We start from the raw sequence: 16,080 nt of genomic DNA, 5'->3' as shown, positions 1-16,080 counted from the left end.
TGATGTGTTTTTCCACTCCCTATTACAATTTACTCGTCCTCGTCATGATCTCCACAAAGTGGCTTCATCGGGATTTCGAGAATTAGTGATGCCATTCGTCCCTGCAATCCCAGTTTATGAGGATTTGAGAAAAAAAGCTTTTCAAAGAAGTTTTTCAGGTGAATTGAGGTGAGCCCGAGACAGGCGCTGTGGGTTTCGGCGCTCCCCCGCCGCCCACCGTGCATTAGCACGGCGGCAGCGAGGGCTCCGCGCAGCTACCGGCCGAGGAAGGGCCTCCCCGGCCACCCGGCCGTGCCCCGGCGCCCCGCCGTGACCGGGGGGGAGTCCCTCGGCGGCGGAGGGCAGGCCGGGGCGCGGCGGGGCGGTCCCGGCGGGCGGAGCGGGCCGGGGCGGCAGCGAGGGAAGATGGCGGCGGCCGCTGAGGCGGCGGCGCGGGTGCGGCGGCAGGAGCAGGAGCTGCGCTGGCTGACGGCGGAGGTGGGGCGGCTGAAGGAGCCGCACTGCCCCAGCACCTGCGGCCCCGAGCTGCAGCGGCTGAGGGCTGAGAACGAGAAGCTGCGCTACCGCCTGCTGCACCTGCGCCGCAGCCTGGAGGCCGAGCTGGGCAGGGCGGAGCAGCGGCCGCCGGGCCCCGGGGCGGCGGAGGAGGTAGGGCCGGGGGAGACCCCCGCCGCCATCCCGGCTGTGGGGCGGGCCCGGCCTCTCTCGGCCGTAGGGACCGGGGCGGGCGGGGGCGAGGCGCCGGGCCCCGGCGGGGCTGTCAGGGCTGGGGGCCGCTCGCGGTCTCTCCGCACTCCTCGTGTGGCCCGAGCACCGGGCGGCGCCGCTCCCGGTAGTCCCGAGGGTGGGATAAGTTGTTCGTCAGGCCACGAAAGTTGCTTCTATTGCTCGCTAGCCCGCTTCGGTCTCCCAGGGTCTCGCTGTGGAGATCTTGCCGGTGATGGCTGCAGTACTGAAATTGGGGAAATGGGGTTGAGAAGGTTTTGCTTGGTGAGCAGGTTTGCGCTGTGTCTGCTCAACATCAGAAGGACACGATTTAGATGTGTCACGAGAAGTCTTTCCTCTATACTAAGGACATACCCTGCTTGATTGTAATTGCCTTTTAAAGCCCAGTATGGCACTGGTTTGGTTTGTTTCAGTGATTGCTGGGAAAAGTCTTAAAGACATAGGCATATACTTCGTATTATCACTGTTTTCAGAAAGTCTTCAGTGTAAGTCCACCTGCCGCAGTGAATCAAAATAAAGAGGAAAAGAAGAAAGGAAATGAGGCTGTGAACCAGTATCGGAAAGATGTAAGTGGTTATTTTATGCCACGTAATAATAGAAGAAGGAGTGTTGTTTGGATACGTTCAGAAAAGGCGCTGAAATCTGAAATACTTTGCTGTATCTTGCAATCCCAGATTTTGGGAAGAAGGCTTGCTATAGCATACATATAGAAAAAAAGCATTATCTAAGACCTGCATCTTGCATGTAATTAGTAGGGCTACTTATGCATTCTTAGATGTCTACTTTTTATGTAACAAAAGGATTTGTTACATATTTGTCAGAATACTGTGGTTCCTAAACAAAGTGGTAGTTCACAAATAGTTAAATAGCATGCATTGATAACTGGAAGAGGATGTTGTCAGCAGTAGCTGTAGTTCAGTATATCTTAATGATTCACCTTATGCTGAACTAAAGGAAACTTCCCACGAATTGTCTTATTTGACTCTGATGCTTTGAATGGACTGGCAGGAGTGAGGGCTTGTTGGACTGCTCCAGACTTCTCTAGGGTGTCAGCCAAATACAAATGCTCGAGAAGGAATGTAGGCTGCTTTCTGAGGTCAAACTCACAAAGCTGTTTAGGCCCGGATTGATGAAGGTGCATTGGAAAATTGGAAAGCCACTATGAAATAGTCAGCAAGTTGGATGGGATTATCCTGTGTATAATTATTTACAAATGCTTTACTGCATATCGGTATGAATCCTAGTACAGTGAAATCTGTTCTCAGTGGGAACGTCTAGGGGTGCATAAACACTATAAATCCTTTTATTCTATTTCTTTCACAAATATGTACATGTATAATGTCATTTATTTGTTACAGGTTCAGTGTGAGCCAAGCTTCATAGAAGACAGACTGAAGCTTTATGAAGCACTGAAAAAAGAACATGATGCTTTGCTAGCTTACAGAGTGGCCAACGAGAGCAAACCTATCAAAATTACCCTGACAGATGGAATGATGGCTGAAGGAGAATCTTGGAAAACCACTCCATACCAATTAGCTGTAGGAGTTAGGTAACCTGCAGATTGAAGGAGCTGTACTTTTGCAGTCGTAGATGTGTTACTATCATTTGTCTCTTACCTTGTTGCATAAAATGTATATGTCATGGTCAGTGGATGGTGACTCTCTTAAGTTGGTTTATTTGGAAAGCGTCATCGAAACTTCAGCTTAATGCAGAAGAAATAACTGGCTGAAGTTAGTGTTCTGAGTGATGCTTGCTTCCAATTAAAAAATATAACAGTCACTGAGACTGCTAGGAATAATAGAGACATCTGAAGTTTTGTGAGCTACCAGATAACAGTGGAAAGTGTTGTTAGGAACAGTCTTTCCTCCAGATCCCAGGCACTGAAAACCACTGAAGACCTTAAAAGTAGAATAGTGTTTAAGAAGACCAGAGAAACAAAAATTAAAGGTCTTTAGGTGCTATGAGATGTGGGTGGGGTCTCACAGGGTTTAGAAACCTAAGCACTTCTGCAAATCTGAGACTAAATATTTTGGTCTCTTGTCATCATTTGTGTTTTTTAGTCAAGTGTTGGCTTCAAATGCAGTTGTAGCCAAAGTGAATGGTGAATTGTGGGACCTGGATCGTCCACTGGAGGGAGATTGTACTCTGGAGCTGCTTACATTTGATAATGAAGAAGCAAAAGCTGTGAGTAAATACTCACTGGTTTCTCATTGATTGAAGGAACTAATGACATTAAATTGCAGCATTATGCTTTTAAAATCTTGAATTGAAAAAAAAAAATATCCCCCAAATTTTGAGTACTGTACTTGTCATAATTCGATAAAGAAATACTAAGTACCTGTAATCTATAGGTGAATAAAATTTTAGTGTTCTCTTCTTCCCTTCTTTTCTACATAAACAGGTTACTTATCAAACAAGATCATACAGAATGTCTTGATTTGCATGCTAATTTTAAATAGTTTGGTGTCTTCGAAGACATGTGTTCTGTGGTTTGACTTGTGTTTGAAGATCAGACACTGAAAGCAACAGTGAGGCTGTCTTATAGTTTTCTGAAAATTGTCCAATATCAGATTTGAGTCATAAATAAAATCTACACCTCCTTGTACCAGCATTGTTTATGAGAAACTTAAGTAGGCGTGTCTTCCTTAATTAAACTATGAATATACTTAGTGACACACACAATATTTTTTTATGGGATTCAGTCTTAAGCCTATGTTTATGCACTAGAATTAGACTTCATTTTGTCAAAAAATTATTTACGTGATTAAGCTTGTTTGAGGCATTTCAGGAGCCTGTAAAGGCTTTACCTTGTAGCAGTGGCTATGAAGGGGTCTGAATTAGTAGGGACGTAGAAGATAAGACTGGCATTGATCTACCGGGTTGTTGACTGCCCTCTTCTGGCATTTTGGGTAACTTGGTTTACAATCCTATTAATAAATGTAATATATGTGATCAATGGTAACTTAATTGGCTACGTTGCTTTAGATACGGTTAGTATTGCATAGATGCTTAACTGACCAGAAACTAAGTTCTAAATGAACAAGGTACAATAAGTACTAAGGTGATGGAGTAGTGCAGAATTATAATCATCTTTCAGACTGAAATATGATGGGGCTTTGTTGCTACATCTGCCAAATATTAATCATTTGGCATATTTCAAAATGAGAACATAAAATTGTTATACTTCTTACAGACTTTAAACGACATCGACTTCAGTGCACTTCCCATCTGCAGATACACCTCTGTTTTGTTTTTTCTTTTTAGTTACACAATGCCAGTGACCCCATGACTTGCTCACCTGACTTTATTTGCAGGTTTATTGGCATTCAAGTGCTCATATTCTTGGAGAGGCCATGGAAGGTTATTTTGGGGGCTGCTTATGCTATGGACCACCAATTGAGAATGGATTTTATTATGACATGTACATGGAAGACAGGTAAAATTTCAGTGTCTGAGAACTTTGATACTCTGTATTGAAGCTCAGTGCTAAAATTATTTTTGCTCAGTCAAGTTTCTGCATGTTAAAAGTAAAATCGTGTATCTAGTATGGTTTAAAACTGACGGGTTAGTTGTCTTCATAGTATAGGTCTGTGTATACATACACATTGAGTGTGTGTGTATGTTTAAATTCAAGAGCAGTGTTCAGACACCTGCTCCTTAAGACTCGTAGTTGTTGAGTGTGGAAAAAATGTGGAGTGTTTGGGTAAAACTTTCTGAAGTTCTGAAATTCCTGGGAGATAACAAGGAGATGGTTTCCTTGAAGAATCATGGGAGTTTGGTTTCAAAGTGCCATAGTCACTTGTAGAAATGGCACGTATGCATGTGACTCATATAGGTGTTTGCTCTTCTAATCCTTGTGCACAGCTTTACAATTCTGGTTTTTGGCTTGTTTATCTTTCTGCAGTCAGGGAGAATACCGAATCTGCGTTAGCTGATAAACTAGCTCTTGCTAGATGGGTTGAGCCTTTTTTTCTTCTTTTTTCTGAAATCGTATATACTTTAAGCTACAGATCTTCCAGACATTTAAACATGTCAAAGACTGTTCTAGGAGTGATGGCAGTGGGTTTGTCCAGGGTGATACCATTTGTGTTTCTGAGTTTAGTGTCTGAAAGTACAGCCAATTGTGAGAAACTAAGAAAATACTGTGACAAACCATGAGAACACATCCCATGTTTTTCAGATTCGACTACTAGAAACTGATCACTTAAATGTGAATATCAAAATAATTAATTTATATTTCCTTTGCCTGTGTCTGTTTGTTTAGAGGTGTATCTAGCATGGAATTCCCACTACTAGAGAACCGCTGTAAAAATATCATAAAAGAGAAGCAGGCTTTTGAAAGGCTGGAAGTCAAAAAGGAGATCCTGTTAGACATGTTTAAGGTAAATCGTTGGAGTAGCTGCGATTCTAGTACAATGGTCTTTTAAAATGTAACTTTTATAAAATAATGCATGTGACTCATTCATCAGAACACTACCTTTCTAGGAAAACAAAGAAAAAGAATAGCATCCTTTTTCCCCCTTTCCATAACCCTCTCCAAGTGTTCAGGATGTTTTCAGACAATAATAAAAACAATTTCTTATTACACAAAACCACCTCGAGCTCAATGAGATGACAAAGAAATTATACGAAAGGCACAAGTTCAATCCGTCTCACTTGCAGAGACAAGTAAAAAAAGCTTCTGTCCTCTAGTCCTCTGTTTTATACAGTGAATATTACAGTCTCACTGTACGGTGTTTTAATTGCCTTTCAAAAGTACTTTGAGGTGTTCAGGTGCTAATCACTATGCTTAACATACCCTCAGGGAAAATAAGATATTTTTGTCTCTTTCCCCTCTTGTTTTATAACTCGTCTGAAAGGATGTTGAACTTCTGCGTAGATATATGTGTTCATGTGACTTCTTAGTTGTGTGACTGATGTGTTTGCACTATTGATATATACTTTTAAAATAGAATTTTATTAGCCATTTTATTGATGGTTCTGACTTTTCATGTTTCCCCACATAGTATAACAAGTTTAAGTGTCGAATCCTTAACGAGAAGGTGAACACACCAACTACCACAATATACAGGTAAACAAAATCAAGCTAAAAAGTATTATGAAGTATTTCTATAATTAGGTATACTTCATTTAAATTGAGAGGAGAATAATAATTTTTTTTATTCTAACTTCTGAATACTTGTCTGATTGGGACTTAAGTTTGCAATTTAATGTTGCTATTTATGTAAAATCAGATCTTTTCTTTCTCTGCTGGGACAGATTAGGTCTCAATTTGTGGACAAATGGCAAATCCACTTTTCACTCATTCCCCCTGCTTTCAGTGAACGGATTAATATAAGTTCCCACTCGTGACACTGAATTGCTGGATAATGGGTAAAGCTAACTCTTAGTTGACTGGGGTGAGGTTCTTGTTCATTGAATTGCCAGGGATAAAACAAGTTAGTTGAAAAATGGCAAAAACATTTTTTTTCTGTTTGATGTGCATAGTTTGAAATTTCCTGGACAACATTAACAAAGATTATATATGGAACTATATGAATTGCTGAGTGTATTATGATGCTCTTGATAATGGATCAAGTGTGTTGAGTATTTACTGAGTGAATATTCTGCTTCAGGTAGTGTTGGAGTGTTTTGAAATAAACACTTTTTTCTTTTGCTGTATAGATGTGGTCCACTGATTGATCTGTGCAGGGGTCCACATGTGAGACACACTGGAAAAATTAAAGCCCTTAAAATATTTAAGGTAAATTTAAATTAGCTGTACATTAAAACTTAACTAAACTATGGATCACTTGATTTATTTAGGTATTTATTTCTCCTGAAGTGATTATGCTAGTGTCCTTTGTATTGTTTCTTTGCTTACTCTGAAAACAGTCCATCATTTCCTTTCATGCTCCCATCGTACAAGTAGAACTACAGCCTTTCATCATTCATTTGCTTCTAAGGTTTACCACTTCTTGACCATCCCAATATAGTACATCAGTGAAAGTAAACAGCATCTTTTTTTATCAGAGTGTTAGTGCAGTAACATGCATGCTTAGGCTATAATGAAGAGTACTGCAAAAATAAGCTAGTAGTGACTAGATTAGCTGTGGAACCGATTACAGAAGCAGAGAAGCGCGATGCCTGAGCTAATGTGGTAGTCCTGTGCTAGCATCTCCAACCAGCATTGCACTTTGTAGTATTAGTGTGAGTCTGTACTAGCTGTCACATCTGTCTACTAGCTGTCACATCTGTGTGCGGTGTGTGTGCATGCTCTATTCTGCAGTAAATGAACATCCAAGATGTTCATTGGGTCAGAAAATAGTATTTTGTCCTTGTAAGAAGGTATCTTTCAGGAACAGGAGGTAAAGTGGACACTGGCAGATCTGCAAGTGCTGCTGTTTAAAAATGACATTGCTTACAGGAAAGCCAGAGATGGAGTTTGCAGATACCTCTTGTTATGATGTAGTTTAAGTTAGTCGCAGATGCTAATTTTGGTAACCTGACTAGTCTGACCTCAGTGGAACATTCATCATAGTTGCCTTTGCTGGCTTCCTAACTGAAGTTTATAGAACTTTGAACTTCAGGGATTAAGTGTTAGATTGTCAAAACAGCTGGGATTTAACTGTGAGAGCGAGTTAGTTTTGTTTTTGTCTTTTCGTGTTTTCTTACTGCATCATTTTGAACGTATATCTTCTTTTTTAGAAGATACAATGCGAGATAATAAAACGTGCCATGATGACAGTTGAAACAACGTACCTAAGTAGAATAAAAGTATGGCTTGACCAGTCACTTTCGCTTACATGTTCTGTATTAATATGCTGATTAAAGGCAGTGCAAGTATCTTTGTATTACAAACAAATGCTGGATGACTGCATATAATTCTTTTCCCAAGGAAAAAAATATCATAACACTTGAATGCATTAGCATTTATTTCTCCTTTCCCTGAGATTATATAATATTATCTTAAAGTACGGGTTTTTCTGCATCAGAATTCCTCTACGTATTGGGAAGGAAAATCTGACATGGAAACTCTGCAGAGAATATATGGAATATCCTTTCCTGATAACAAAATGATGAAGGAATGGGAAAAATTCCAGGAAGAAGCCAGAAACCGGGACCATAGGAAAATTGGAAAGGTACAGTGTTTCACAGTCTACTTCTCCTTTATGCTTCTGTAATAAAATTCACTGTCTTGCTGTTTTTTTCCATTTTTTGACAGTTTGAATGGGACCCAGGTCTCTGAATTTCTTGGTGTCAGTTGCATTTTAAAATTTTAATTCTACAAAAATTGTATAAATAATATGATTTGATCACTCTTTATTATAGGCATAAATACAGGCTTGGAGCAACCTTTTCTAGTGGAAGGTGTCCCTCCCCATGGCAAGGGGTTGGAACTAGATGATCTTTTAAGGTTCCTTCCAACCCCAAACCATTCTATGATAAATAAGGTAATAGTTAAGTGTATTTACGTGCAGTACTTCAGCTGTTGTTTTCAATATTGTTATACATTCCTCCACTGGATTTAAATGAACAGATTTAATCTTAAATTGAGTGTAAGTTGGAAGACATTAGATTGACACAGACAAGGACTGTGACCTGATGGTGGTCATGTTGGCATGCAGTCTCCCAATTGTTGTCACCTTTGCTGTAGTTTTGTAGAGAAGATGCAGTTACAGGGAGGGTATTTGAGAGAGGATAACAAGTGGCTTTGTGGATGTTTAAAGGCATAATGGGCAGTACAGGTGAAAGCAGGGGGGCATTTATTTGAAAAACTCATGTGTGAGTGAAGGTCATGGCTGGTTAGCCAAGAGGCACGAACCTCTCACTTACTGGCAGACGTGAAAGAAGAAACTGTGAAGGGCCTTCATAAGCAAAGATGAACAGCTGAGGGTAACTCAGAAGAGGAAGAACCACTGAGGAATTTACAGAAAATGGAGACAAATGGAAGAAGTAGAAAAATTATCTTTACAGAAGTGTTCATGCTTATTTCTGTTAACTTATTAAGATTTGAATATTTGTTGAGTATTTGATGATTACTCCTATGCTTTTTTAAAAACAAATTATCTAGTATCAATCAAACAATGTTATTACAAACTTCTAAGAGTAAGAATTATAGATAAACTAGCTACTGTTGTTGACAACTTGTAGACTTCTGGAAGTCATCTTGCTATAATAATTCATTTTTGTGAACAAAGTCTCAACATATGTGAAATAATCTTTTTCTGCCATTCTGCAGTTATATCTGAAGTGGTGTTACAGCATTCTCTTTTTAATTTACCTAGGAGCAAGAACTCTTCTTCTTTCATGACTTGAGTCCTGGAAGCTGCTTTTTCCTCCCCAGAGGTGCCTTTCTTTATAACACGCTTGTGGATTTCATACGAGTGAGTGTAAACTAACGTAGCTCCTAACAACTTAATATAGGTTGTTGATCTTCAGTGATAGGCCATTCATAGCACTGAGCTATCCTCAGAAAGTGAAACATCTATGTATGTAAACATATACCAGATTCTCACTGTGGTTATACAGATCTAACCTTTTTGAAACCAGGGCAGAGTAAAGCTTTGACATGTGCCCGTTCCTGTCCTGTAAAACCTACATGTGCAGTAGTCCTTCAGTCTGCCATTAAATTGCCATCACAAGAACACCGTTAAAAAGAATCAGGCTTTTGCTTGTCAAAAGCTCTATTACCTTTTAAATGTTGAATTCTTTTATAGGAGGAATATCACAGGCGTAATTTTACTGAAGTTGTATCCCCAAACATCTTCAACAGTAAACTCTGGGAGGCTTCAGGACACTGGCAGCACTATAGTGAAAATATGTTCTCTTTTGAGATTGAGAAGGAAACTTTTGCCCTTAAACCGATGAATTGTCCGGGACACTGGTTTGTACTCTCAAATGAAAACCTCCTTATTTTACTATATTTATACTTTGTGGGGCTGGGGCGGGGGGGGGGGGGGGGGGGGCGGAAGCAGTATTACTACACGTTATCATGTATGCTTACAATAGACTACTAAGCACCTAGCATGTCTAGAGAGCTCCCCTGATAGTGTCCCAAAGCAGACCAAATACAGTTCTTGTGGGAGAATCTTTCAGTAAGTCTGCACTAAACAAGGTTTGTGCATGCTAAACTAGCCTGTATCACTAGTAAATACAAATCCTGTTGGGTAGAGATAGACATCAGATGTGGTGTACCAAAAGAAGGTACAGATGAACCAGTCTTGATCGTTAGTCTCATGGTGTTTTTTCTAGGTGGTATTTAGCAATACGTTCCCAAGTGCTGCACTTCTGTTTGACTACCTTTTAGGATGCAGACAATCTGAATGAATAAATACTTAAAAATGTGATTACTGTCTCTACTGATCTTGTTTTAGTTTCTGTGTTGTCTTAAATCTTCTATAAGGAGGGTAAAAGGAGGGTTCTTTCCTGTTCCTTCTAGCTTGATGTTTGCCCATCGTCCACGATCATGGAGGGAAATGCCTCTTAGACTTGCAGATTTCGGAGTTCTTCACCGAAATGAACTCTCTGGGACTTTAAGTGGCTTGACTCGCGTAAGGCGCTTTCAACAAGATGATGCTCACATCTTTTGCACAATAGAACAGGTGAAAAAAACAAAAAAACAACAACAACCACCCCACCACCAGTCAACCAAAGAAAAAGAACTCTTTCCCCTCCCCTCACAGTCCAAACCAACATTAAATAAGAAAAATATCCCCTAACTATTTTAACTTTACCTTCTTCTGTTGTGTTACTTTGTAGCATAATGCTGCTTTTGATGGGTTCTTTGGATAGGTTTAGGTGCTTCCTTTTCAGTCATCTGGTATTCCCAATTTCTTAGCCTCCTGCAATATTGCTTAAGTCAATAGTCCATTGAACTTAGCTTCTCTGTTACAATTTTCTCAAATAGCAGTGACATAATTTGTGTTATTTATTTTTTTCTTTGAAATTAAAAAATACTTATATCAAAAGAAAAAAATGTTATTTGAGGGATGTTATTGATTGTGAATTATGTAATAAGATTTTCTGTATAGGATTTTCCTCTTTAGAAAGATCCATTGGGCATCAAATCCCCAAAGGTAAAATCTTTTGTATCTCCCATCTCCCCCTGCAACGAAAAAAAGCTGTTGACGACCTTCTGTTTTCCATATTAGTGCTGAATAAATACTTTTGTTTTTTCAGTAATGCCATAGATTCTAGTGGAGCCATGTGAATAAATTAATGTAATTTTGTGGAGTCTGACTCATGCAATTTGGCTCCAGAAGCCCAGGCTTAACAAGAATATTATTTTTCTTGCCATGCTTTGAAGCCTCACCACTGCAGTTCTCTCTTCACCCGTTACCTAGACTTGGGTTTGTAGGATGTCATTTTCATGTGATTGATTTTTTTAAAAATCTAATAGACTCTTATATTCTGATTATGAGGAATTCAGTATATCCAATTACATTTTTATCTAAGTAAATTTTAATTAATATCTTTTGTTTATGTTTAAGATTGAAGAAGAAATTAAGGGCTGTCTTGATTTCTTGAAGTCAGTGTATGCCATCTTTGGTTTTTCCTTTCAACTACATCTCTCTACAAGACCAGAAAATTATCTAGGAGAGTTAGAGATCTGGGATCGTGCAGAAAAGGTAATTAATTTAAAAGCAAACAAACCTTTAATATTAGTGTTTGCAAAGGTGGATATTTAACTAAGTTCTTCCATGTTAACAGTGAAATTGCCTAAATCAGATGCTAAACATGGTCCTTAGTGGAAATGCTTGTTGAAAAATGTCACATTAAATGTGAATTTTCTGTATAAGATGAGAACTTTCTGTTTCTTACTTAGCTCCTTATCTTGAACTGAGTTGATTTTTCTTATTAATCTCTCTTTCCGATTAATCACAACATTTTTACAAGGAACTACTCTTATTTGAGGATTATTTACCATAAATGACTAAATGCTTGAACAATAAGAGTCATGCTGCCTGTTGACTTACTTTGTATTTCAAAGGCAAATGCTTTGACTTAAGAGTAATGAAAGGCCCTGCTATACCTTTTTTTAACTATTATCTCATTGTTATGATTAGCAACTTCAAAACAGCTTGAATAACTTCGGAGTGCAATGGAATTTGAATCCAGGAGATGGAGCATTTTATGGTCCTAAGGTTAGTGAATTGGGATTTTAATACAGCTTTGGGATGGACAAGAGTACAGGCAAACTATATTTAATAACTGTGTTATTTTGCTTTACAGATTGATATCAAAATCAAAGATGCTATTGGCAGGTACCATCAATGTGCTACTATTCAACTTGACTTCCAGCTACCCATTCGGTTTAATCTTACTTACGTTGGGTGAGTGGTTAAGATGAGTATTTTCCTCTTTTAATTTAAACAATTAAAAAAAAGATTACTTTCATTATCTGTAACTCCCATTAAACTGAGGTGTATTAATGCTCTGTTGCTCGCTTACCAAATGATTACCTGATCAGCAGCCTCGTTAGGAGGGAAGATGTCCCTGGTGAGTAGAGAACTGACTCATGAACTTGATACTTCCTCACTGTAATGAGAGGTCACTTTAATTGTAAATAATACGGATTGCAGGAAAATGTAATGATCTGTCTTGTCTGCCAGTTCTGAAGACAACTGATCATACATAATGCTAAAGAAAACTCTTAAGTCAGTTTTCACTTCCAGCCCAGTCACTGTGTCTCCTTTGAAGACATGGCATACAAATTCAAACATTTCTTAAGGAGCTATTATATTTGTAATAAGTACCTCATTCTTTTTATCAGATAAAGTTAGTTAACTTTGAACATAAACCAAATGCGAGCAGTTTTTAATGAAAATCTCACTTTGGCTTCAGGCTAGGAAGAGGGAGGGGTATTGATCCACTGAGTGAACTAATCTTGTTGACTTGAACACATGTTTTCTGGGTGGTTTTTCTTACTGGTTTTCTCTTTTGTCCTGCTGCATGTTCTACAGTAGATACCATAACTCTTTGGTAGGTGATAATACTACTATGAACAGCAACTTGCTTGTTTTTTACACAGAGGATTGTAATTTAAGGTAAGAAATGAACAGTAAGGGCAGGTGAGATCCTGTGCAGCAAAATAAAAGCAAGACATCGTGGAAAAGAAAGAATGAGGAAGAACATCAAATACTAAACTACACAGAAATGGAGCTGAGTCAGTTCAGTATCTTCTCAGACTCTAGGAGTTTGTGCCTATGCCACTAGCTACAGGCATGATTATTTTAAGTCACTATGATTAGTCAGTATTCCTTTAAAAGCCCAGGTGACTTAAAGAAAGTACATGTTTATTAAAAGTGATAGATTTTGCCTAATTATAAATAACTGCATTTTGTCTTTTCATGAAAAGTAGAATCAAAAGTATTAGTAGGATTATCTGTATGTGAGCTAAGAGAATTATTTTTTTTTAAACTTTACTTATTCTTTTTCAGTAAGGATGGCGATGATAAGAAAAGGCCAGTGATTATTCACAGAGCTATTTTGGGATCTGTGGAGAGAATGATAGCTATTCTAGCAGAAAATTATGGAGGAAAATGGTATGTGACACAAATGCAGCTCTAAGAAATGTGTAACAATGTAGAAAATACCTCCTTAATGTCTCATGTATTATAATGCAAAATAATATCCCTAGAATTTTCTCGGAATTAGTAGGTAAGATTAAAAGAAGAGAAAGTCTGATTTTATGGTCTGAGTTGTATGATGCGCTTACGTTAATAGTTCATTATTAGAAATACAAGTTCATGAGATTGCCGGAAAAATTACACGATAAAGCAGAAATAAGAATTGTAATTGATGTATATGTGCTGCATTATTCCTTTTCCTCTTTTCTTAAAAATCATGCTGTTGTACTGGGAAGATGTTAGACATATAAAGCAATTATTTATACAGGCATGAATTAGTCTTAATGCATGAAATATTTTTTTTAACCTGTAAGATGTGTTGTTTCATCTTGAATAGGCTCTGAAGATATTTCTTCGTTAATGTATTTAAGGAAGAGTTAATTCTTACTTTCCGTCACCTGTCTGACTGTCCACGTTTCACTATCAAGTTATAAATAAAAGTGGAAATTATGCAAAAAAATAAAACTCTGTTTAAAATTGTGAAATCAGCTAGGAAGTGAACAGAAGATCGAAGTTCTGCATATGGCATTTTACTAGAATCAATCTATTTGTTCTTTTATGTGAACTTAGGAAGATAACATATTATCCAACATCCTTAGCTAATGTAAATACTTTTTATAAACTAAATAAATTATTATTGGGGAACATGACTGTGGATATGAATGCAAATGTAAAATGTACCTTATCTCCTATTTTTCTTGTCCTGCTTGCCAGGCCGTTCTGGCTGTCTCCACGGCAGGTCATGGTTGTGCCTGTGGGACCTGCTTCTGAAGAGTACGCCCGGCAGGTGAGAGCAGGGCTTGCCTTTCTAGAGTAGCAAACAGTTCTAATAGCTCCTAATAAAGAATGAATGCTTTAGTAATTTTGGAGACATATTTGGAGGGGAGAGGTAAATTTTTCCATCTAGTCTAAAATTTGTATAAGCCTGAGAAAGGGATATGTAACTTTTAAGTGTTTTGGGTTCTGGTATTATGTACATACTTCAGTAATTATTAAAGGAAGAAGCATTCTGGAGGCCAGACTAATGTTTTGCCATGCTAGCTAATGCTTTGTTACAGGATTATCTGCCTAAAGTAGGGGCAGAGACTGTTTTTCCCATTTCCCAGCACATGTATGCTCGTGACTACATTTCATTTGACCATGGTTGTTTTTACCCCTCTCCCCTGCTTTTCTTTTAATGCATGCATTAAATGTGTTCGTTCCTTCTCCTCTTTCTCCTTTCTCAGACTGAGGAAACATTTTTGACGCTCCGCAGTGCAGCTGTCTGAGGGGAGCAGCAAATATTTGATACGGAGGTTACCTCCTGTTGTCTTCCAGCTGGAGTCCTGCTAAACCCTTAAGTGTGTGTGTGGTTTTCTTCAAATCGCTTCATTGACTTCCTTACAACGATTCACAAGAGCAAAATTATGCACATACATGAATTAATTATTGGAAGAAATCAGGGATTACAGCATGTACAAATTTATGTTGTAGAATATATACTGTAATATTATGTGGGTTTGTTTTGGGTTTTTTGTAGGTTTGCAGCGAATTTTTTGAAGCAGGATTTATGTCAGATGTGGATCTAGATCAAAGTTGCACATTAAACAAGAAAATTAGAAATGCACAGTTGGCCCAGTATAACTTCATCTTAGGTAATTGCACGAGCTTACGTTTCTGAATATCATCTAAGTTTTAATGTTGGGCATGTAGTTTGCCCAGACTCCCATTTTGTAATGTAGGTTGTCAGTTTAATATTGTTTGTGATCTATCTTGCAGTGGTTGGAGAAAAGGAGAAAGCAAATAATGCTGTCAACGTGCGAACAAGAGATAACAAAGTTCACGGGGAGATTTCAGTCTCTTCTGCTATTGAGAAACTCAAGAAATTTAAGAGTTCACATATTGCAAATGCGGAAGAAGAATTCTGATGCTGCTGTTAGGAAAAAAATAATAATATTAGCTGCCCATGTGAAATGGTGTTTCTTTCCTTGTGTACAGCAGTAATGCTTATCTGAGAGGATTTTCAGTTAATGGATATACAAAATAAGCAAATGTAGCAACGTTGGTGCTCCAGGAATAGCATGAGAGGACAGATGCAGCTGCCAACTCCTTTGACAATCCCATGGGATCCCAATCTGCGCCAGTCACACAATGCTTATTTTAGGAGTCTTATGCCTCTGCTAAAATACGTTGGTTTTGCTGTGGAAATAAATCAGGGCTGCCCGAAGCCAAGGATCAGGAGGCCGGGATGTGTGCTGGGCTGCCTCGGTCACGTCACAGTTGCCCAGATGACGTGAGCTGGGCAGCGGGTGTGTGCATCAGCAGTGTTTTGGGTTAGGTTTTGTTCTAACTCCAGATCATATAAATTTTATTTTTTTTTTGCAGGAGGGGATGGGGGGGGGCGGCAGGGAGAATAGCTTGATTCTGCCTGAATTTGTGGCAGGCTACAAATACATTGGTGTCTTTGTTGGAAACCTGGGTGAAACGCGGCGCGGATTGAGCTGGTGTGATAATTGGTTGCTGTAAAGCTAATTGCCAAGAATGAAGTTGAGTTCCTCGCTGTACCTGTGTGTGCAAAGTGTTTGTGGTTTTTTTCCTGTGTTTGCTGTTGATTTGGCTTTTTTTCTAAAACAAACAAGCCTTTGAAGAGGCTTCCCCATGTGTAATTTATGGCTGTATTTGCTTGGGATACTGAGAATGCTGAAAAGGTGTGGATGACAGTTTTAATTTTAAAACACAGCATGTTGGAATTTAAACTGGCCAT

General features: G+C 38.8%; 1 protein-coding gene across 1 annotated transcript; it reads left to right on the top strand.

Annotated features, from left to right (window-relative positions):
• The first annotated feature begins 354 nt into the window (after window positions 1-354).
• TARS3 (threonyl-tRNA synthetase 3) lies at window positions 355-15,880 on the top strand. Its single transcript, XM_074601558.1, has 19 exons — window positions 355-648; window positions 1,200-1,292; window positions 2,085-2,275; window positions 2,787-2,910; window positions 4,041-4,162; window positions 4,991-5,108; window positions 5,733-5,797; window positions 6,391-6,469; window positions 7,701-7,847; window positions 8,994-9,092; window positions 9,426-9,592; window positions 10,148-10,310; window positions 11,199-11,336; window positions 11,775-11,852; window positions 11,941-12,041; window positions 13,149-13,253; window positions 14,052-14,124; window positions 14,857-14,971; window positions 15,096-15,880. The coding sequence occupies exons 1-19, from the start codon at window positions 406-408 to the stop codon at window positions 15,242-15,244; spliced, it is 2,370 nt and encodes a 789-aa protein (XP_074457659.1). The 5' UTR covers window positions 355-405; the 3' UTR covers window positions 15,245-15,880.
• The last annotated feature ends 200 nt before the right edge of the window (window positions 15,881-16,080 follow it).

The sequence above is a fragment of the Larus michahellis genome, chromosome 9 (assembly GCF_964199755.1).
Source record: "Larus michahellis chromosome 9, bLarMic1.1, whole genome shotgun sequence".
Classification (NCBI taxonomy): domain Eukaryota; kingdom Metazoa; phylum Chordata; class Aves; order Charadriiformes; family Laridae; genus Larus; species Larus michahellis.
The sequence above is the reverse complement of the archived record's forward strand: the minus strand, read 5'-3'. Positions and strand labels throughout refer to the sequence as shown.

Bases quoted from the DNA above. Each gene is read 5' to 3' on its own strand.
- TARS3 (XM_074601558.1), top strand. From the start codon at position 406: ATGGCGGCGGCCGCTGAGGCGGCGGCGCGGGTGCGGCGGCAGGAGCAG. The intron at 2,276-2,786 runs GTAACCTGCAGA...TGTGTTTTTTAG, and splicing joins CAATTAGCTGTAGGAGTTAG to TCAAGTGTTGGCTTCAAATG. The intron at 10,311-11,198 runs GTGAAAAAAACA...TTTATGTTTAAG, and splicing joins TCTTTTGCACAATAGAACAG to ATTGAAGAAGAAATTAAGGG.